The sequence below is a fragment of the Panthera tigris genome, chromosome C1 (genome assembly GCF_018350195.1).
Source record: "Panthera tigris isolate Pti1 chromosome C1, P.tigris_Pti1_mat1.1, whole genome shotgun sequence".
NCBI lineage: Eukaryota > Metazoa > Chordata > Mammalia > Carnivora > Felidae > Panthera > Panthera tigris.
In genome coordinates, this window is record NC_056667.1 from 107,517,247 (window position 1) to 107,541,073 (window position 23,827).

General features: G+C 43.3%; 1 protein-coding gene across 1 annotated transcript in view; it reads left to right on the forward strand.

Annotated features, from left to right (window-relative positions):
- ARHGEF4 (Rho guanine nucleotide exchange factor 4) overlaps positions 1–23,827 on the forward strand; it is a 177,150-nt gene that overhangs the window by 64,716 nt on the left and 88,607 nt on the right. Inside the window, exon 4 of the mRNA XM_042993883.1 lies at positions 2,019–2,145. Coding sequence (XP_042849817.1) covers positions 2,019–2,145 — 127 coding nt within the window. The remainder of the gene's footprint in view (positions 1–2,018; positions 2,146–23,827) is intronic.

A 23,827-nucleotide genomic window follows, 5' to 3' on the forward strand; every position in this document is an offset into this window, starting at 1 on the left:
AGAGAAAAAAAATGTTAAGAAAATCATAAGGAAGAGAAAATACATTTACAGCACTGTACTGTAGTTATCAAAAAAAAATCCACATGTAAGTGGACCCGCACACTTCAAAACTGTGTTATTCAAGTGTCAACTATATCTCCCTGCTGTTATTTTCCATTCAGTTCAAGAGTACTTCTTAGAGTCTGGTTATAAGAGCTGCTTTAAAGTCTGATAATTTCAACTACCATGTTACCTTGGTGTTGAGATCTGTTGGTTGTCCTTTCCCTTAAACATTACTGAGATTTTCATAGTTGTTTGTATGTTAAGTCATTTTGAATAATATCTTGGACATTTTGAATACTATGTTATGAGACTCTGGACCTTGTTTAGTTGCTGTGGAGAATGATGGCTATTACATTTTTTAAGAAGTTGATCCAATTTAGACTACAAGTTCTTACTGGCCTTCAGGGGCTTAGGTCATTTCAGTTTTCAAGGTGTTTTCAGTGCTATTTGGATAATTTAGATCACTCAGTGGCTAGTCTGGGACCTGTAAAATGTTCTATTCCATAGTTCAGTTCTCAAAGACTTTCTACCCTGTTTAGGCTCAGATCCACCCATGCACAGTTTGGGGTAAGTCCTGGAGTTTATACACTTTTTGGGATCATTTTCTTGAATTTCTTCCTCTCTGAATTCTTCCAGACACTTTATCGTTCCAGAAGCCCCTATATTCCTGATCTTTTTGCAAGAAAGCTGGGCTTTTGTTTTCCTACTTTGCAATATACTTCCTGCAAATGTGTCTGCCTCTAGAGCCAAGCAGCAGGAAAACAGAGATAGAAAAATGAAACAGGATTCTCCTCCCACCTCCATGTTCTTAGGACCAGAGCTCCTCTAGTCGTGGAGGATTCCCCTTCCTCAGGGTTTTAGGTGCCTATCGGGCTGTCACTGCCATACTACAATAGGATTTCCTGGGAATTGGGGGTGGGAGAAAACAACAACAGAGAAGATTTTCCCCATTCATTCATACTCTTAGGGGCCCCTTTTCCTTCTCTTCAGACCAGAAAGGGCTTCTTTTGGAGTACCTTTTGGGCACACCCAGTTTCAAGTTGCTGTTGAGATCAAGCCAGAGGATATCATAGGGACAACAAAAGAATTTTCTAAGCACTACTTGCTTAATCACTTCAGGGATACAAAAGAGAAGGAAAAGGAACAAACATTTATTTGAATACATACCAAAATTTTTAAATTTTTTTAAACATTTATTTATTTTTAAGACAGAGAACACAAGCAGGGGAGGGGTAAAGAGAGAGGGAGACACACAGAAATCGAAACAGGCTTCAGGCTCCAACCTGTCAGCACAGAGCCCGACATGGGGCTCAAACTCACAGACTGCAAGATCATGACCCAAGCCAAAGTCAGACGCTCAACCGACTGAGCCACCCAGGTGCCCCTACATATGAAAATGTTTAAGCTAATCTAATAACCTTACAAAGTAGACAAAACTGGAAGGGGCCAATTTTATATCTGGATGATAGAATGATAAAGAATGGGACAATATCCCTTGTCTTCCCAAGACCCTATGCAACACTGGTCCTTACAATTTGAAGGGTAAGTCTGTCTCATATTTATGAAATGCCCAGGACTTCATGGGTAGTATTTTACTTAAGCACCCCTAAAATAATATGCCTTAATTAAAACTAACAGTCATGCTTTTGGAGAAATGTCAGGCTGTGTGACAGAGCAGCTGGAGATTTGGGAGTTTGGAGACCTTCTCAATAGTCCTTATTTCACATTGTTGAATGACAACCTGTTCTGCCACAATTATCATATATGGCCATACAGGTTACAGACCCCAGGAGAAGTTTTCTGGGTTTTTTCCTCATGGATTTTGATGTAAATGGCACCTCCTGAAGCTGTGTGCATTTTGGCTGTGTATCCTGCTCACAGCAAAGATCCTGGACAATGATAAAAGTACGATGTGGCAATGACAGCATATCATCTCTTTTCTTCATTTACTCTCTGCCTCTTTCCTCCTCTCCCAGTGTTGGAGGAAGATGACTGTGACCTCTCCAGAGTCTTTGAGTCTCGCTAGAAGAAACCATCCATTCTCCCAGAGTGCCCCAACAGGACTGAACTGCATGGGCTGGCCAGAGTACCTACCAGACACTGGTGAGTCATGTGCCTCTCTCTTTTGTTTTATACTCTGGTGTCCTAGAAAGGACAAGAAATGAGAGAGTATCGTTGACTGCTATGTTTACTTGTCTGGCAGAAGTAGCTTGAAGGTGAGACAGATAAACCAGTGTCTCTTATCCCTTCAGTTAGGAAGAGGTCCCTAGCACCCAGAGAAAGGGAATTATTGGCTTGGGGAAGATTCCATTATTGAATCCCCAAACCTGCCTCCATTCATTTATTTTGAGTAAAACTAATGTTCATCTCTTGGGTCTAGCAATAGGATATAACTATAGGATATACAACTTGCAGAAGAAATAATCACATAGAGAGTTGTCTTTAGTCTAGAATGGAACTTGAGTGTTTTCCCTTTGACAGACAAGCTTCTTCTGTGAGTTTTATGGCTGCCTCTCTGAGTCTTTTACCCAAATCTGTGGCAAACAGCATCACATCATATATTTGCCCATAAAAGCACTGGCCTTTGTGCCAGAAGGAAACTAGGCCCCAGTGAGAGCCAAGATAGGGCATCCTCATGCATAGCCACCACCTTTCCCAGACCTAACCTAGGAGGGGCTCCCATATGCTGAAAATGTTCAAGGGCTCCTGGTGTTAAGTGTCAGATCTTGAGCAGGTGCAGATTTTATTAGCAACCTTATTGTCTGAAAGCTGGCTGGAAGGAGAGGCCAATCTGGTGTTTAGGAAAGACAAAGAATGGAGGGCACCTGGGTGGTTCAGTTGGTTGAGTGTCCAACTTCAGCTCAGGTCATGATCTCACAGTTCATGAGTTTGAGCCCCACGTCAGGCTCACTGCTGTCAGCCTGTTAGTGCAGAGCCTGTTTCGGATCCTCTGTCCCCCTCACTCTGCCCCTCCCCGGCTTGCACTCACCCAAAAATAAATAAATATATATTTTTTAAATATAAAGAATGGTAAAGCCCTAGACAGGGTTGAAAAAGCAAAATAGCTACACCTGTCAAACATGTACTTCATCCAGACTTGGGGAGTGGGAACAGGACTGACATTCCAGGCAAAAGATGATAGGAGCAGAGTGGCTAGGCTCTGGGGGTTCAAGTGCAGCATATGCCATCCTGAGGAAGGTCAGCTCTGATGCAGAACTGAGTCCTGAACTCTGAATCCAACTCAGTGCATACAAGGTGCTGGTCCTGGGGGAGCTAGCTGCTCTGATTAGGTGGTGGACATGATTATTTTCCATTAGCAAATGTATGTGCTTATGCTGCATCATGCAGTGGACTTATTCTTTCCCAGATAGGTTGTGATTTAAATTCACAGTAAGCAAAGTCATGAAAAGGTAAGTTTGACAACTGCTGAAAGAATGTTTTCAAAGGAAACAGATATTTCTAACATAGGTCTTCATTAAGTTATGGGATTATTTACAGGCTCATGGAAGGAGCAGTAATTGGTGACAATAGTGTTTTTCCAGTGATAATTCTCAAGGCTGAATTTGCCCTTTGAAGTTAGAACTTTCTTACAAATCCAAAGCTTAATAATCATATGTGCCTAAAATTTCAGAGGTTCATTTGAATTAACTGACAGGTGGGGGTGCCTGGGTGGCTCAGTCAGTTAAGCGTCTGACTCTTGATTTTGGCTTAGGTCATGATCTCACGGTATCATGGGTTCAAGCCCCATGTCGGGCTCTGCGCTGACCCTGCGGAGCCTGCTTGGGATTCCCTCTCTCTCTCTCTCTCCCGCTCTCTGCCCCTCCTGATTCACGCTGTCTCTCAGAATAAATAAATAAATTTTAAAAAAATTGACAGGTGTGGGCGCCTGGGTCGCTAAGTCGGTTGAGCGTCCGACTTCGGCTCAGGTCATGATCTCGCAATCTGTGAGTTCCAGCCCCGCATCGGGCTCTGTGGTGATGGCTCAGAGCCTGGAGCCTGCTTTGGATTCTGTGTCTCCCTCTCTCTCTGACCCTCCCCGCTCATGCTGTGTCTCTCTCTGTCAAAAAATAAATAAAACATTAAAAAAATTTTTTTTAAAAATTGACAGGTGAATTTATTGCAGAATAATCAAAAAACCTCAGTGACACATATGTCCTGACATGCTTGCACCCCAAGGATACTGCTCTGGATGTAAGAGATCGGGGCTCTGGCTCTAGCTGCACTAGATATGGGGGTGAGAAATCGTGCACATCCCTCATTTCTCTGTATTTCAGATTCCTTCATTATTCAAAAAAGGAATAATAATTCCTCTTTTCCCATTTCATCAGGTTAATATTGACAGTCAAGTTAATATGGACTTGGGTCTCTGTATTTAGCTTAGGAAAGCCTTCTTTTCTTTATCACTTCTATTCCAACTGTTCTGTTCCAGACTTCTGGGGTTATATTTCCAGTCTCTATCCCCAGAACCTCTCTCATCATTTTCATTATTTTAAAAAATGTTTCTGCTTAGGTCTTGGAGAATTTCTGTTTTATCTTCTACTTTGTTTTTCTGGTTTTACCTACCTGTTCATTGCCTCCTAGATTTGTGATTCAGTGATCACACTTTTAATCTACAATAAATCTTTCCAATGTCCTATAGAAGTTTGGTAAAAACAGAATATTGAGAATTTCGTAACAACTTTCTCCTGTTCATGTTTTATAAATTTATTTGCAAATTCATCTGCATTTGTTTTGACTGGTAGTTTTTCTATAGGTGAAATTTCTCTATTTGCTTATCCTTACAGATATCAATCTTTCCCCAACAAGGGCTTGTTATCAAGTAGTTGGAGACAACATCCTTTCAGAGACTGCTATAGAGTGCTATTAAACTCCTTCAAACACAGCTGAAGCAAGAAGTGAAAGGCTTCCCTGTAATGTGTATCACAAGTTCAGTCACCTTGGAGGGAGCTGTAAGCAGTGCCAGCCGGAAACTTTGCTTCTTTTCAGCATTTCTTTTACATGTGTGGAGTAGCCAAGAATTATCCTCATGTGGGAGCATGCCACCCTTTGCCCCACAAGTTGGTGCCCAGAATAAATTGCACCACATCCACTCCACTCTCAGTGGAACCAGCAGAGCCAGATACAACTCTGCAAGTTGCCAGCATACAGATGCACACAGACTAGGGTAAAACCCTCTGCTCCTCCAGAGCCCATGCCCATTACTTAGGGAGGTTGGCGAGGTTCTACCAGGCACTTTCCTACTTGCCTTCTGTTTCCATTGTTATTTCGAAGGTATGGGTCACTTCTTTCTTCAAGCCAATTATATCTTATGGGTGAATTTCTCTACTTTTTAAACAGCTTTATTGAAATGTAGTTCACATTCCATAAAGTTCACCCATTTAAAGTGTACAATTCAGATTTTATTAGTCTGTTCACATATAGGTGTAATCATCACCACAAATTTTCCTATTCTGGATTTGCATATGAATGGAATCCTATAGGACCTAGTCTTTTGTGACTTTTTTCACTGAGAATAGTGTTTTCAAGGTTCATCCATGTTGTCACATGTATCATTCCTTTTGATGACTGAATAATAGCCCATTTTATACAGATGTACCACAACTTGCTTATCCATTCATCTACTGGTGGACATTTGGATTGTTTCCAGCTTTCAGCTATTATGTATAATGCTGCTATAAAAATTCATGTACAAGTTTTAGTGAAGCCATATGTTTTCACTCACATACATAGGACTAGAACTGGTGGGTCAGATGTTAACTTTATATTGAATCATTTGAAGAATTGCTAAACTGTGTTCTTTTTTTTTTAATATATGAAATTTATTGTCAGATTGGTTTCCATACATCACCCAGTGCTCATCCCAACAGGTGCCCTCCTCGATACCCATCACCCACCCTCCCCTCCCTCCCACCCCCCATCAGCCCTCAGTTTGTTCTCAGTTTTTAAGAGTCTCTTATGCTTTGGCTCTCTCCCACTCTAACCACTTTTTTTTTCCTTCCCCTCCCCCATGGGTTCCTGTTAAGTTTCTCAGGATCCACATAAGAGTGAACGCATATGGTATCTGTCTTTCTCTGTATGGCTTATTTCACTTAGCATAACACTTTCCAGTTCCATCCACGTTGATACAAAGGGCCATATCTCATTGCCATGTAGTACTCCATTGATGGACATTTAGGCTCTTTCCATAATTTGGCTGTTGTTGAGTGTGCTGCTATAAACATTGGGGTACAAGTGCCCCTATGCATCAGTACTCCTGTATCCCTTAGGTAAATTCCTAGCAGTGCTACTGCTGGGTCATAGGGTAGGACTATTTTTAATTTTTTGAGGAACCTCCACATTGTTTTCCAGAGTGGCTGCACCAATTTTCATTCCCACCAACAGTACAAGAGGGTTCCCGTTTCTCCACATCCTCTCCAGCACCTGTAGTCTCCTGATTTGTTCATTTTGGCCACTCTGACTGGCGTGAGGTGATATCTGAGTGTGGTTTTAATTTGTATTTCCCTGATGAGGAGCGACGTTGAGCATCTTTTCATGTGCCTGTTGGCCATCTGGATGTCTTCTTTAGAGAAGTGTCTATTCATGTTTTCTGCCCATTTCTTCACTGGGTTATTTGTTTTTCAAGTGTGGAGTTTGGTGAGCTCTTTATAGATCTTGGATACTAGCCCTTTGTCCAATATGTCATTTGCAAATATCTCTTCCCATTCCGTTGGTTGCCTTTTAGTTTTGTTGATTGTTTCCTTTGCTGTGCGGAAGTTTTTATCTTCATGAGGTCCCAATAGTTCATTTTTGCTTTTAATTCCCTTGCCTTTGAGGATGTGTCAAGTAAGAAATTGCTACGGCTGAGGTCAGAGAGGTCTTTTCCTGTTTTTTCCTCTAAGGTTTTGATGGTTTCCTGTCTCACATTCAGGTCCTTTATCCATTTTGAGTTTATTTTTGTGAATGGTGTGAGAAAGTGGTCTAGTTTCAACCTTCTGCATGTTGCTGTCCAGTTCTCCCAGCACCATTTGTTAAAGAGACTGTCTTTTTTCCATTGGATATTCTTTCCTGCTTTGTCAAAGATGAGTTGGCCATACGTTTGTGGGTCTAGTTCTGGGGTTTCTATTCTATTCCGTTGGTCTATGTGTCTGTTTTTGTGCCAATACCATACTGTCTTGATGATTACAGCTTTGTAGTAGAGGCTAAACTCTGGGATTGTGATGCCTCCTGCTTTGGTCTTCTTCTTCAAAATTATTTTGGCTATTCGGGGCCTTTTGTGGTTCCATATGAATTTTAGGATTGCTTGTTCTAGCTTCGAGAAGAATGCTGGTGCAATTTTGATTGGGATTGCATTGAATATGTAGATAGCTTTGGGTAGTATTAGCATTTTGACAATATTTATTCTTCCAACCCATGAGCACGGAATATTTTTCCATTTCTTTATATCTTATTCAATTTCCTTCATAAGCTTTATATATTTTTCAGCATACAGATCTTTTACATCTTTGGTTAGATTTATTCCTAGGTATTTTATGCTTTTTGGTGCAATTGTGAATGGGATCAGTTTCTTTATTTGTCTTTCTGTTGCTTCATTATTAGTGTATAAGAATGCAACTGATTGCTGTACATTGATTTTGTATCCTGCAACTTTCCTAAATTCATGTATCAGTTCTAGCAGACTTCTGGTGGAGTCTATCGGACTTTCCATGTATAATATCATGTCATCTGCAAAAAGTGAAAGCTTAACTTCATCTTTGCCAATTTTGATGCCTTTGATTTCCTTTTGTTGTCTGATTGCTGATGCTAGCACTTCCAACACTATGTTAAACAACAGCGGTGAGAGTGGACATCCCTGTCGTGTTCCTGATCTCATGGAAAAAGCTCTTAGTTTTTCCCCATTGAGGATGATGTTAGCTGTGGGCTTTTCAAAAATGGCTTTTATGATGTTTAAGTCTGTTCCTTCTATCCCGACTTTCTCGAGGGTTTTTATTAAGAAAGGATGCTGAATTTTGTCAAATGCTTTTTCTGCATCGATTGACAGGATCATATAATTCTTATCTTTTCTTTTATTAATGTGATGTATCACGTTGATTGATTTGGAAATGTTGAACCAGCCCTGCATCCCAGGAATGAATCCCACTAGATCATGGTGAATAATTCTTTTTATATGCTGTTGAATTCGATTTGCTAATATCTTATTGAGAATTTTTGCATTCATATTCATCAGGGATATTGGCCCGTAGTTCTCTTTTTTTACTGGGTCTCTGTCTGGTTTAGGAATCAAAGTAATACTGGCTTCATAGAATGAGTCTGGAAGTTTTCCTTCCCTTTCTATGTTTTGGAATAGCTTGAGAAGGATAGGTATTATCTCTGCTTTAAACGTCTGGTAGAACTCCTCTGGGAAGCCATCTGGTCCTGGACTCTTATTTGTTGGCAGATTTTTGATGACTGATTCAATTTCTTCGCTAGTTATGGGTCTGTTCAAGCTTTCTATTTCCTCCTGATTGAGTTTTGGAAGCGTGTGGGTGATTAGGAATTTGTCCATTTCTTCCAGGTTTTCCAGTTTGTTGGCATCTAGTTTTTCATAGTATTCCCTGATAATTGCTTGTATTTCTGAGGAATTAGTTGTAATAATTCCATTGTCATTCATGATTTTATCTATTTGGGTCATCTCCCTTTTCTTTTTGAGAAGCCTGGCTAGAGGTTTATCAATTTTGTTTATCTTTTCAAAAAACCAACTCTTGGTTTCATTGATCTGCTCTACAGTTTTTTTAGCTTCTATATTGTTTATTTCTGCTTGAATCTTTATTATTTCTCTTCTTCTGCTGGGTTTAGGGTGTCTTTGCTGTTCTGCTTCTATTTCCTTTAGGTGTGTGTTAGATTTTGTATTTGGGATTTTTCTTGTTTCTTGAGATAGGCCTGGATTGCAATGTATTTTCCTCTCAGGACTTCCTTCGCTGCATCCCAAAGTGTTTAGATTGTTGTATTTTCATTTTCGTTTGTTTCCATATATTTGTTAATTTCTTCTCTAATTGCCTGGTTGACCCACTCATTCTTTAGTAGGGTGTTCTTTAACCTCCATGCTTTTGGAGGTTTTCCAGAGTTTTTCCTGTGGTTGATTTTAAGCTTCATAGCATTGTGGTCTGAAAGTATGCATGGTATGATTTCAATTCTTGTATACTTATGAAGGGCTGTTTTGTGACCCAGAATGTGATCTATCTTGGAGAATGTTCCATGTGCACTCGAGAAGAAAGTAGATTCTGATGCTTTGGGATGCAGAGTTCTAAATATATCTGTCAAGTCCATCTGATCCAATGTATCATTCAGGGCCCTTGTTTCTTTATTGACCATGTGTCTAGATGATCTATCCATTTCTGTAAGTGGGGTGTTAAAGTCCCCTGCAATTTCCACATTCTTATCAATAAGGTTGCTTATGTTTGTGAGTAATTGTTTTATGTATTTGGGGGCTCCCGTATTTGGCGCATAGACATTTATAATTGTTAGCTCTTCCTGATGGATAGACCCTATAATGCCCTTCTTCATCTCTTGTTACAGCCTTTAATTTAAAGTCTAGTTTGTCTGATATAAGTATGGCTACTCCAGCTCTCTTTTGACTTCCAGTTGCATGATAGTTCTCCATCCCCTCATTTTCAATCTGAAGGTGTCCTCAGGTCTAAAATGAGTCTCTTGTAGACAGCAAATAGATGGGTCTTGTTTTTTTATCCACTCTGATACCCTATGTCTTTTGGTTGGCGCATTTAGTTCATTTACATTCAATGTTATTATAGAAAGATATGAGTTTAGAGTCATTGTGATGTCTGTAGGTTTCATGCTTGTAGTGATGTCTCTGGTACTTTGTCTCACAGGATCGCCCTTAGGACCCCTTGTAGGGCTGGTTTAGTGGGGACGAATTCCTTCAGTTTTTGTTTGTTTGGGAAGACCTTTATCTCTCCTTCTATTCTAAATGACAGATTTGCTGGATAAAAGATTCTCGGCTGCATATTTTTTCCGTTCATTACATTGAAGATTTCCTGCCATTCCTTTCTGGCCTGCCAAGTTTCAGTAGAGAGATCCATCACGAGTCTTATTGCTGTCCCTTTATATGTTAGAGCATGTTTATCCCTAGCTGCTTTCACAATTTTCTCTTTATCCTTGTATTTTGCCAGTTTCACTATGATATGTCATGCAGAAGATTGATTCAAGTTACGTCTGAAGGGAGTTCTCTGTGCCTCTTGGATTTCAATGCCTTTTTCCTTCCCCAGATCAGGGAAGTTCTCAGCTGTTATTTCTTCAAGTACACCTTCAGCACCTTTCCCTCTCTCTGGAGGGATACCAATGACTCCTCTGGAATACCAATGATGCATAGATTATTTCTCTTTAGTGCATCACTTAGTTCTCTAATTTTCCCCTCATACTCCTGGATTTTTTTATCTCTCTTTTTCTCAGCTTCCTCTTTTTCCATAATTTTATCATCTAGTTCACCTATTCTCTCCTCTGCCTCTTCAATCTGAGCTGTGGTTGTCTCCATTTTATTTTGCAGCTCATTGATAGCATTTTTTAGCTCCTCCTGGCAGTTCCTTAGTCCCTTGGTCTCTGTAGCAATAGATTCTCTGCTGTCCTGTATACTGTTTTCAAGCCCAGCGATTAATTTTATGACTATTATTCTAAATTCACTTTCTGTTATATTGTTTAAATCCTTTTTGATCAGTTCGTCAGCTGTCATTATTTCCTGGAGATTCTTTTGAGGGGAATTCTTCCGTTTTGTCATTTTGGATAGTCCCTGGAGTGGTGCAGAACTGCAGGGCACTTCCCCTGTGCTGTCTTGAATAACTTGCGTTGGTGGGTGGGGCCGCAGTCAGACCTGATGTCTGCCCCCAGCCCAGCGCTGGGGCCACAGTCACACTGGTGTGTGCCTTCTCTTCCCCTCTCCTAGGGGCAGATTCACTGTGGGGTGGCGTGGCCCGTCTGGGCTACTTGCACACTGCCAGGCTTGTGGTGCTGGGGATCTGGCGTATTGGCCGGAGTGGATCGGCAAGGTGCACAGGGGCGGGAGGGGCAGGCTCAGCTCGCTTTTCCTTCAGTGATCCACTTCAGGAGGGGCCCTGCGGCACCAGGAGTGAGTCAGACCCGCCGCCGGAGGGATGGATCCGCAGAAGCACAGCATTGGGTGTTTGTGCGATGCAAGCAAGTTCCCTGGCAGGAACTGGTTCCCTTTGGGATTTTGGCTGGAGGATGGGTGAGGGAGATGGCGCTGGTGAGCACCTTTGTTCCCTGCCAAGCTGAGCTCTGTCATCCAGGGCTCAACAACTCTCCCTCCTGTAGTCCTCCAGCCCTCCTGCTCTCTGAGCAGAGCTGTTAGCTTATAACCTTCCAGATGTTAAGTCCCGTTTGCTGTCCAAACACACTCCATCCGGCCCCTCCGCTTTTGCAAGCCAGACTGGAGGGCTCTGCTTTGCCAGCAGGCTGCCCCTCAGCCCGGCTCCCTCCTGCCAGTCCGTGTAGTGTGCACCACCTCTCCGCCCTTCCTACCGTCTTCCGTGGGCCTCTTGTCTACACTTGGCTCTGGAGAATCCGTTCTGCTAGTCTTCTGGTGGTTTTCTGGGTTATTTAGGCAGGTATGGGTGGAATCTAAGTGATCAGCAGGACGCGGTGAGCCCAGTGTCCTCCTACGCCGCCATCTTCCTCCCTTGCTAAACTGTGTTCTAAAGAAGTGGTGCCATTTTACATTCCCACCACCAGTGTAATTTCTCCAACATCAACATCCTCACCACACTTGTTATCTGACTTTTTGATTCTATTCAAACTAGTGGGTATCAAGTGGTATCTCATTGTGGTTTTGATTTATAGTTCTCTTTTTATATACTTATCAGCCATTTATATATCTTTTATTCTTCTAAGAAATGTCTACTCTTTTACTCATTTTTTAAGTTTTTATTTAAATTCTAGTAAGTTAACATATAGTGTAATGTTAGTTTCAGGTGTATAATATGGTGATTCAACATTTCCAATATGTGTTGCTTATCACAAGTGGACTCCTTAATCCCCATCACGTATTTCATCCACCGCCCTCCACCCACCTTCCCTCTGGTAACCATCAGTTTGTGTTTTAATTGGGATATCTGGCTGTTTTTAATTGAGTTGTAAGTGTTCTCTATACCTTAGATGCACATGAATTATCAGATAAATAATCTTTACAAATATTTTCTCCTATTCTGTGGTTTGTCCTTTCATTTTCTTGATGGTACCCTTTGAAGCACAGAATTTTTTTTTAATTTTTTAATGTTTATTTATTTTTGAGAGAGAGAGAGAGAGCACGAACGAGGAAGGGGCAGAAAGAGATGGGGATACAGAATCCAAAGCAGGCTCCAGGCTCCAAGCTGTCAGCACAGAGCCCGATGTGAAGCCCAAACCCACAAATGGCGAGATCCTAACCCGAGCTGAAGGTGGACGCGCAACTGACTGAGCCACCCAGGTGCCCCGGAATTTTTTTTTAATATTGATGAAGTCCAGCTTATCTATCTTTTTCCTTTGTTGCCCATGCTTTTGATATCATATCTAAGAATCCTTTACCAAATCCAAGGTCATGAGTATTGCCTTTATGTTTTTTACTGAGAGTTTCATAGTTTTAGCTCTTACATTTAAGTTTTTTTATTTGAGTTCATTTTCATGTGGATATCCAGTTGTTCCAGTACCATTTGTTGAAAATAGTATTCTTTCCCTTTCAATGGTTTGGTAGCCTTGTAAGTTCATCATAGATATGGATTTATTCCTGGACTGTCAGTTCTATCCCATTGATCTGTGTCTGTCCTTGTACTAGTACTGCACTGTCTTGTTTGCTATGCTTTGTAGTAAATTTTGAAATTGGGAAGTGGAGTCTTTCTCTTCCTTTACCCTTCCTTTTAAGGAATGTCTTGGCTATTCTGAGTCTCTTGCAATTCCATATGAATTTTAAAATCAGGTATCAATTTCTACAAAGAAATAAGCTAGGGTTAGCATGAGGACTGTGTTGAATCTATAAATGAATTTAGAGAGTATCTTAACAATGCTGAATTTCTTGATCCACAAACATTGGATTCTTCCCATTTATTTAGATCTTCTTTTATTTCTTTCAACTATGTTTCATCACCTTCAGAATACAAGTTTGTACCGCTTTTGAAAAATTCACTCTTAAGTATTTTATTCTTTTTGATGCTTTGCGAATAAAATTTTCTTAATTTTCATTGAAAGTATATAGATCTATATAGAAATATAATCGATTTTTGTATGTTGATCTTGTATCCTGCAACCTTGTTGAATTCATTTCTTAGCTCTAGTCATTTTTTTAATGGATTCCTTAGGATTTTCTACATACAAGATTGTGTCATCTGTAAATAGAGGTAGTTTTCCCATCTAGATGTCTTTTATTTCTTTTCCTTGCCTAACCGTCCTGATTATAGCCTCCAGACAGTAAAGTTGAATAGAAATGGCAAGAGTAGGCATCCATACCTTGTTCTTGATCTTAGGGGTAAAGTATCCCATCTTCACCATTAAGTATGTTGTTAGCTGTAGGTTTTTCATAGACACCCTTATCAGGTAAATTTACCTTCTATTCCTAGTTTGTTGAGTTTTTTGGCTTTTTCCTTAGTTTTTTGTTTTTTTACCATGAGAATGTGTTGAATTTTGTCAGTGCTTTTCCTGTGTCTATTGAGATAATCATGCAACTTTTGTTCTTTATTCTGATATGGTATATTACATTAATTGATTTTCAGATGTTACTCCACCCTTGCACTTCTTGTGGGATTTATCCTGCTTGGTTAAGATATATAAATCCCTGTATGTTTTGATGAATTTGGTTTACTAGTATTTTATTCAGGATTTTTGCATCCATATCCATAAGAGATATTGGTCTGTAGTTTTCTTGTAATATCTTTGTCAGTTTTGGTATCAGGGTACTATTGGCCTCATAAAATGGGTTGAGATATGTTCCTTCCTCTTCTACTTTTTGCAGTAGTTTGTAAAGAATTGGTATTAATTATTTTTTGAATGTTTGGTAGAATTCAGGGATAAAGCCAGGGATAAAGGGTCTGAACTCTTCTCTGTAGGTAGTCTTGTGATTACTGATCCAATCTCCACTTGTAGGTCTATTCAGATTGTCTCCTTCTTCTTGAGTGAGTTTTGAAACTTGTGTCTTCCTAGGAATTTGTCCATTTCATTTAAGTCATCTAAATGCTTGGTGTACAATAGTTTATAGTAGTCCTTTATCATTTTTATTTCTGTAGGGTCAGAAGTAACATCCCCTCTTTTATTTTTGATTCTAGTAATTTGAGTACTCTTCTTTATTCTTGATCCTCCTCTTCTTGAGTCTTCTTTCTTCAACTGAAGGTCTGCCAGTTTTGTTGATCTTTTCTAAAAACCAGCATTTGGTTTCTTTTATTTTCTCTATTCTGTATCTGTTCTCTATTTCTCTATATTTCTGTTGTCTGTTTTTTTCTGTAATGATTTCTACTCTAACCTTTATTATTTCCTCCCTTCTGCTTGCTTTAGGTTTTGCATTTCTTCTTTTTCTAGTGTTATAAGGTGCAAATTTGGTTGTTGACTTGAGAACTTTCTTCTTTTAATACAGGCATAAGCAGCTGTAAACTTCCCTATAAGTGTTGATTTAGCTGTGTCCCATAAGTTTGGGCATATTTTGTCTTCATTTTCATTTATTTCAAAGTGTTTTCTGATTTTTCTTTTGGTCTGTTTTTTGACTCATTGGTTACTTAGGAGTGTGTTGTTTAATTTCCACATATTTGTGAGTTTCCTAAAGTTCCCATTACTGATTTCTAATTTTATTCCATGTGGTCAAAAAACATGCTTTGTATTATTTCTATCCTTTAAATTTACTGAAGTTTGTTTTATGGACTAATATATGGTCTATCCTAGAAAGTGTCCCATGTGCACTTGAGAAGAAAATATCTTCTATTGTTGGGTGGTATGCTGTATAGATACTAGCAGGTCTAATTGGTTTGTAGTTTTGTTCAAGTCTTCTATTTGTGTGATCTTCTGTATAGTTGTTTTATGCATTATTGAAAGTTGGATATCCCTTTCTCCCTTCATTTCTATTGGTTTTTGCCTTATGTATTTTGGTTCTCTGTTATTAGGCATATATGTTTTTTAATTGTTATGTCTTCCTGATAGATTGACCCTTCTATTGTTAAACTCAGCTTTTAAATTCCACTGATTGGCAGCTGATTGGCCTACTGTTTACAACAATGCCTTGGGGCATAAGCTGCTCAAATTCTGGCTCCTTTGAAGGAATAGTTTCAGAGATCTGTGTTTGGTATTTGTTCTGATCCCAGAAGGGCTTATTCTTGGTTCTTTCTTGCAAAGAAATATCTCATTCCTGGTTCTTTCTTGAAAACTAATGGGCTTATAATTTTAGGCTGTATTTTCATTAGATCCATGAATATGTTCCCAAATGCCTTTCACCAGAAGCTTCACTGCTCTGGGGAGCACCTTTAGGTTTAAAGTTCTCCATGCTCTAATACAAATGAGGGCAGTTCTTCTAGGAAAAAAATAGCAATAATCTGTTTACAGCCTTCCCACAGTCAAAATTCTACCCCTAGGCAAAATATTTGAGCAAGAGCTCTGGAGCTGGGGATGGGGATAATGGCAGACTTCTATCTGAGTGACAATCACTGAAGGAGTGTACATTGGTTTATGGTCCCCTGGGCTTGCCTGGCATAGAATGACAGCCTCACAAGCAGGGGGAAGAGATATCAGAGCCTTAATATGCCCAGTGTGCTGAAAAAGGGAGTCCCCACTGCTCAACCATTCTCACCCAGGACTTAGCGTCAATAGCAGGTAGTTGGGGACAGAGTGAAAAATACTGCTCTTCTAGGGAAGTAAGCTCTCCAGCTGGGAGATGAGAGAGGAAGCCCCATGTTTTTTGCTTTAGCCATCTGGAGTGAAATCTCCCAACTCACTGAGCTGGGAAGAAGGGGAGAAGCAGTGGTACTGGTTCAGATATCACAGACTCTCACCTTTCTTAGTAAACTTTCACTGATTTTCTTGAACAGATTTTTTTAATTTTCTATTTTCCCCTAGGAATATATCTAGAGGTTTTAAGTGGCTATTTTTAAGTAGTTTCCACTAGTTTCACTGGGGAGTGGGTCAGTAGAATTCGTCATTGTCCTGCTTGCCTGAAGACAATCTCAATTTTCCCTATTATTATAACCTGTTAGTCATCTCAGGAAGAGTCTTAAAGGAGATAATTTGGATGGCTGAGCCTATATCATACTTATTCAATATCAAGATCCATTGCTTAAACTTCCTCATTATATCCCCAACAGCTAGCAGTATGCTATGTACAAAGTAGGCTCACAGTGTCTCTTGCCAATGATACTGATAATATTCCAGCAAGAACTGTCTAGAGAATCCTCAAAATCAGGAGGAAAGGAATTAACAATTACATAGTGGTTCAAAGCATAGTTGGTGAGGACTGGAACCAATTCCACCACTTCCTAAATATGTGGCCTTGGGTTATTCTGAGCTTATTATTTTCAACTGAAAAATGAGGCTAATAATGGTACCTATTAAAGTTGTTGTGGAAGTTAAATAATATATGCAAAGTACTTAACACCTAATATATACTTAATAAATAGCTGCTAATAGTTCAGACATTGCTAGGCACTATTGTATATGCACATATCACTTCATATAATCCCTACAATAATCCTGCAAAAATAGTTCTCAGTATCATTATTTGATGGGTGAAGGGAGAAAGACTTAAGAAGTTTCAATAATTTGCCCAAAGTCACAAGTAGTAAGAGAAAAACAGAACTTGAACCCAGATCTCTCTGGTTTTAAAGCTTCTTTCTGTTTAACACTTTTGTAGAAACTGAAGTACAGGGTTAGCTAGGAGAGACAGGACAGAAGCCAATCTCTAAATTTAGACAACTGTCTGTTTCTACATGTGCAGCTGAACATTGCAGCTCCTATTTTCACATCATTGAACCAGTCTCAAACAGTGATCCTTCTGTGCTGACCTTTCTCATAAAGATGCTGTATTAACATTAATTTAGATAGATAGATAGATAGATTGATAGATAGAAATAGAGATATAGAGATATAATTGTAAACCTACCATGTGATGGCAAGAAAACCAAAATCTCATCTCTCCCTTAATAGTATCAGAAATGGATGAGTTTGGAGGGTTTCCCATGTTAGGGAGGCAGCTAAGTCTCATTGCATCAACTTTCATCCCCCAAGATTCCCTTATCCTTGGATAGTATGTAGTAATTTCAGCTGCTATCACCACCGTGGTCTTAAAAAATGTGGATCCCTTTTTCATACCATAGCTCAAATGAGGACACTCTGATCTTCCCTACAGCAGAGCTGAGACCGGGATAGCTGGTTCAAATAAGAATTTACTGAAGTCTCAGGAAGACTTAAAAGAAAAATGGACTCAGAAAAAGCATGGTGCTTGGCTGTCTGGTTGACTGTGGCTTACACAGGCTAGATCAGCCCATGCTGCTGCCATCTGGAGGCACCACCTTTGTTACCATCCATTCAGTATCACACATCATCTGCTCATCTGTTCTGAACCCACAGAACAAGAATGTTCTTCTCGTCCTGCTTAACTGGCCTCTTGCTCAGCTCCATGCCCCCACTCATTCCCCCACAGGCACTTACCAGGCACCCAGCCTGCAACAGGTGCTCTGCTCACACTGAGACACAGTGATAGGTAAGGAGCTGCTGCCCTCACAGCATCCGTGGTCTATGGGGGCAGACAACAGATAAACAACAAGCCATTGACAGATGAGTCCTAGGAAGAAATAAATGAAGTTTCACTGAGGAGATAACATTTTCTAAGATCTGATGTTGAGAAGGAGCCAGTACCTTGAAAAGCAAAAAAGAAGAGCATTCCAGGTGAAAGGAACAATAAGTGCAAAGGCCCTGAGGCTAGAAGGAGAAACAGCAAGGTGGCCACAGTGGCTGCAGGGCAGAGAGCAAAGGATGGGGGAGATGATCAGAATTGGAGAGATAGGTCAGGTCAGTACACGGGTTTTGAGGGTCTGGCTAATTGTGAAGAGATGCTTCTGAAGGGTTTGAAGCAGGAGCGTGACATGGTATGATTTATATTTTAGAGCTCTCTCAGGCTGCTCTGTGGAACAAGTTAAAAGACTAAAGCAGTCTTCCAAGCACAGTATGATTCTGGTAGCAGTAAAGTAAATATGGACAACTTTGACACTTATTCTGGAGGCAGAACCCAGACTTGCTGATGAGTTGGGAGTGGTGTCTCTTGATCTGTGCCTCATGCTGGCAATGACCATCTCCTTCCTGAGCAGTTCTTCCCACCCACAGGAACTTATCTCAGAGCCCTCAGCCTGACAGCCACATAAGAACATGAGGGGAGCCCTTCTTGCAGAACCTCCCATAATCAGGAATAAGGGGAGGACAGAGTTGTCCTTCCCGAGGGCAGGAAAGGATAGAGGCATGGATAAGAAGTGTGCATTCCAGGTATGGAGTGGTTAGGAAAGCACACAGTCTCCTGGAACAAGTACAGTAAGTTGAGGGAGGAGCTTCAAGATGCGGATTGGCTGAGTCACCCCCCAGGGCCCATCAATTGAACACCCAACAACACCAGCATTACCTTATGCTTGTATAGGGTTTTGTACTTTATATAAATGTTGGCATGCCATTGTCCCCAGCCCCTGAGTCTATTAAAAGCAGCAGATATTAATATATTAATCTGATAGAGGAGATAACAGAGGGCCTACAAAGAGAGGAGATAGATATTATGAAGACACAGGGTTCCCCATGGTACAGCGCTAGGAGCACACAGAGGAGACAGGCAACAGGAAACGGACCCCAAATGCAAAGAAGGGGAGAAAATGACCACTTTTGCAGCATCCGCCCTATACCAGCTGGTATGTGGCCTCTCATTTCATCCTCACTGTTGTTAATACTTCTGTCACTTTACAACCAGCTTGCTAGGGCTTGGAGGAGTTGGAGGAGGGATGTTGCTGGGGGAGGGGGGTGGGGTGGGTAGGAGGTTGGGAGGGAAGGGTCATTAAAAAGCTGATAAGTCCATATCAATCCATATTAGGACTTCCCTCACACATCTCACGTCCAAGACCAAGTCTCCCACTGTTTTCACCTCCCAGATTTTGTATTTCCTATAAGTACTTCTTGATGTATTGTCCTTGTATGGAACAGTGGATGTACTTCACCCTTTAGGTACACTCCAAGAACCTACAAAACGCTCAGGAGTGTCTGGGAGGGTCCGAGGAAACAGCAACTTTTTTCCCTAACAATCCCTAACCTCCCCCAAAACAAACCCCTGTAATCCCTGGCTGTCTTGTGCTTTGGGGCTCCCATTCTCATCTGTGCCTGCTGCTAGACTGTTTCAGGCACTTTCGTGGCGGGACCATGCTCCTGAGCGGGGCAGGCGCCTGCTGACTGGCTCTCCCTCCGCACACCTTGAGCGCGGAAGGCCCGGGGGCTGGGGGCGTGTCCCGGACAAGCGCGCTCCCCCGAGACGATGTTCGCGGAGGTCAGCCGTAGCCCGGCCCCGCGCTCCCGCCTGCGTTCCCGCCCCCACGTGGGCACGGACGCGCTGCCCGCAGTCTGAGTTGGGTCCCTGCGGAAGAGAAGCGAGCGCCCACCGGCCCTACGGGTGCGTCCCCTTGTCAGATGATCCCAGCCTAACTAACACACGCCCGGGAATGCTGGCGGCGGGGCGCGGCCGTGCGGGGACCCAGGGTGGCGGTGCCCCCGCGCGCCGCGCCCGCGCCCGCCGCCGCCGCCGCCGCTCCAGGTCTGCGTGCGCGCGTGCGTGAGCGCGAGCCGACCGGACCCGCGACCCGCACCCGGGTGGCAGCAGCGGCTGTGCGCCCGCCAGGCTGGCCGGGGGCGGGCGGCGAGCGGTGGCGCCGCGCCCTGCCTGCTGGGCGCCCGACCGCGCCCCGCGCCCGCCCCGCGCGCGCCCCGCAGAGCCTGAGCGGGCGGCGGCCGACCGCGAGCCTCCTTAGCGGAGCCCCATGATGTCAGCCGGGCCGGAGCGGCGGCCGTGCGGCGGCGGGGATGGGGCCGGGGACGCCGCGCGCCCGCCCGCACGCCCCTCGCCCTCCGACGGCGCCGCCGGCCCCAGCCCGCTCGCCCCGCCGCCCGCGGCCCAGCCGCCGCCGAGCCTGTGGCTGGAGCTCGGGCCCGCCTGCAGCCGGGCACAGCAATGCCCGAGCGAGTCGAGCGGGCAGACGAGTGGCGACCTCGGCACCAGCAGCAGCGGGGGCAGTAGCGCCGGGCTGTCCCCGGGCTCGGACTCCGACAGCAGCGGCGTGGTGTGCGGAGGCCGCGGCGGCAGCGGGGGCATGCGCGGCGCCCTGTCGCGCTCCTGGAGCCTGGAGAGCCTGCGCTCGGCCACCGCCGGTAAGGGCGCCGTCCGCGCCCCTGCCGCGCCCCGCGTCTGTCCTCTCGTGACCTGCCGCTCCCCCTCCCCCGCGACACTGTCTCGCCTCCTCTTCTTTCCTGTCCTCTCCTCCCTCACTCTCTCTGATTTTCGCTTCCATTTTCTGGTTCCTTGCTGCCCGCTGCGTCGCCCTCCAGATTCCTTTTCTTTTCCCTGCTTATCTTCTGATTTACTGCCGCCCCGCCTCCCGTCATGCCTGTCCCTTCTTCCCCCCCACTTTCACCAGTGGGCTACCTGTTACAGCTGGGACCTTGTTTGCCCCCCACTCCCGTAGCAGGGCGCGTCGTCAGCCGGGAGACTGAGTGTTTAAGGTGAGAATAGAATTTGGTCCTTGATGCAACTGTTCTTGCTTGACCAACGGCACGTGGCTGGCTTTCCGAACTGCAGCTTTTTGACCTCTAAAACGGAAGAAGGTGGGAAAGGGCTCGCTGGTCAAGGGTGGACCAGATTCATTGTGTTTGGTCCTGGCTTCAGGACAGAGGCGCCCCACCCAGAGGAGGGGGCTTGTCTCGGGCCCTCTGAAGCAAGCAGTGCTATTTCTCCGAGATAGGGTTGCTCTGGGGTCCCCAGGACCATGTGCTCCCCGCTCTAGTCGGAGGACCGCGTTCTGGCTACAGATTTAGAAGACTTTGACCCTACGTATTAGTTAAGCAAGTCCAGAGTGGTTTTATAAATGGTGATCCCCAACCCTTGGTTAGTTGGCAAACTGGATTCTTTGTATTTTACTTCTTGCAAACATTCAAAAAGTTATTTTTGAGCCCCTGAAGTGGGAGCTGTAAAGGAAGACAGGTACTGCCCAGAAATCAGAAATCAGGCGGTAGGGGGCAGGAGGTAATGTGTGCATTATGCTTATGCATGGGGTAGAGGGTACAGTCTGTGGTCATACCCAGTGGTGGAGGTGGAAGTGAGGCGCTGTGTGTGCTCTGGTCAGAGCCGCCAACCCGAGAGGAGCAGGGGCTGGGGGTTGGGAGGGTGGCATGCAGACAGCAGTTCCCACCCTCCCCCAGGGGTGGAGCATAGATCACGTTGAGGAGTAGAGTCAAAGGTTGGCTCCCAAGGGTTGTACCTTTACTGGCAGATACAGGGTTGGGACTCTGCTCTAAAGTCAGTGGGTTTAGACAAGGAAGGTGATGCCCAGACGCTTGTATTGAGCACTCCACGATTCTCATCTGCGCTGTCCCAAAACAAACACATGAAACTCAGAAAAGTTGTTGTCTCCTCCAAATAAAAGGTTTTCAAAATTCTGCAGCTCTGACACCCCCCCCCCATCTCAATTCCCTTGAAACTCTCCTTCCTCTCTGGGGTACTTAAATAGAAACCCCACTTGAGAAAACCAAACTAGATAATACCGTAAGTGAGACTTCAAGGAAACTGGCAAAGGACTCCTTTTTTTCTCTTTGCCCAAATGGCTTTCCTTCCACTTCCAGAGTGAGAAGACATACCAGCTCCACCTTAGCAATGGCAAACAGGCCCAGAGAAGCTGGAGGAGGTGCCCTGGTGTACCCAAGGATTCCTTTGCCCCAGAGCAGGGGTGAGGCAGATGGAAATGGAAGAAACCCAGGTTTATTAGGTGACTCTGAGATTCAGGGGCTCTCCAGACCACACCAGGGGCATGGAGGCAGCCTGGATGAGTTTCAGAGATTATAGACAGCTGTGTGTGTGTGTGAAGTTCTGGGGTGATGTGTGTGTGTGTGTGTGTGTGTGTGTGTGTGTGTGTGTGTGTGTTGGGGGTGGGGCAAGGTAAAAGCTAAGGCCCAGAAAACTGCTCCTTGAGGGACTCAGAGATGCCCCTACAATGGGAGGGCAGAGTTTAAAGCAGCATGGTATTGGAAGAGTTTATGTGAGGCCCAAAAGCAAATGCCATGCCCCTCACAGAACACAGATATCACTAGACTTATGGACAGAACAATGCTCGTGCTCAGGGAGTGCTGGTCAGTAACCAACTATGGAGACCCAGGGCTTGAAAGCATTTTGAATCCCCTCTTCATCCTCAGTCCCATCCCTCAACCCTCTACCACCTGCCTTGTTTTGGGAACCCTGTATCAGTAATATCCAAAACTAGATTTGTAACAGTGTACTTCCATGAATGCTGTAGAGCTTTGTGAGTCCATGAAACCATCTCAACTGGATTCCTACAGAGAATTAAGCCCTAATGTCCCAAGACATCTACTGGATGCAATGCAAGAACTCTCTTCTCTTCTGGAATGGTACTAGCTATTTGCCGTCCTTAGGAGGAATTGAGAAAATAAGCACTCAAGTAATACTCTTTGGATTTGTGGTTTAGATGAGGAGATCTCGGAAAGGCTGCCATAGATGGGGAGTCAATGGGAAGAACAAAGGGAGAGTAATTTTTTGAGTACCTTCTATATGCCAGGTATGATGCTGCATGTTACCTCCTTCACCACATAAAATCCAGTGAGGTAAGCATTATTATCCTACAGCTCAGGTACAAAACAGGCCCAGAGAGATGCAGTAACTCATCCCAGTCTGCCTAGCTAGGTCATGTCTCCCTAGAGCTCTAGGTCTGGATCCATGTGATTTGATAAGGGCTCTTTGCCAGATTTGGAGTGGAGGCTGGGCCAGGTCCAGAAAGGAAAGGTTGTGTTGGGTGGGGGAGGACATATCAAAGTACTGTCTTGGCTACTTCCATGCTATTATCTTTATTCAACACTCATGGCTTTTTTCTAGATCCCAGTTACCCCATTTTCAAAAGGAAGACATTGAAATCAAAGACCTGACCTCTTCTCTAATCAACTATAAAATTCCATGACTCTAGTCAGAGCTATTGATTTGGGGTGGATACCGTCTGTGAGTCGGCATTTATTGTATGCTGTGTTTCCGTTTGGTCTATGGCTCTAAGACAAAGCATGTGTGTGTTTAATTGAACTACGTTTTTCTCTTAAGAAAGATTAAGAATTACCAGTAAAAGATCCTTAGCAAACTTAATTGTTGTTTTTGTGATTTTGTAATGGAGTCTATTGCTAAATATTTGTGTAGTTGTCATCAAGAACCAGAAAGGCTAGTACTGGAGACTGGAATTGCAGCTTACCTGCAGGGCAGAGCATCAGCCACGGAATCTACCAGAGACCTATAGATTCTCCTTATTTCCAAAAGACTTCTTGAATTTTAAATGTACACTCTTGGCATTTTCCATTGAAACCACACTTTTTCTGGTGCAGAGAGGGCTTTCGTTAAAGGCAGAATCTGAAAATAAAACATAGATGACAAGGTGGAATTTCTGTAACCCTTCTTTCTGTCCTGCTCTTCTCATCTCCCCCTAAGCAACCACCTAGTCTCCATAGTCCTCAGCCATGTTACCACACTGCCACTCCTGAGCTAAGGCTTTTAAAATTCCTACTCTGGGTGTTTTGTCTG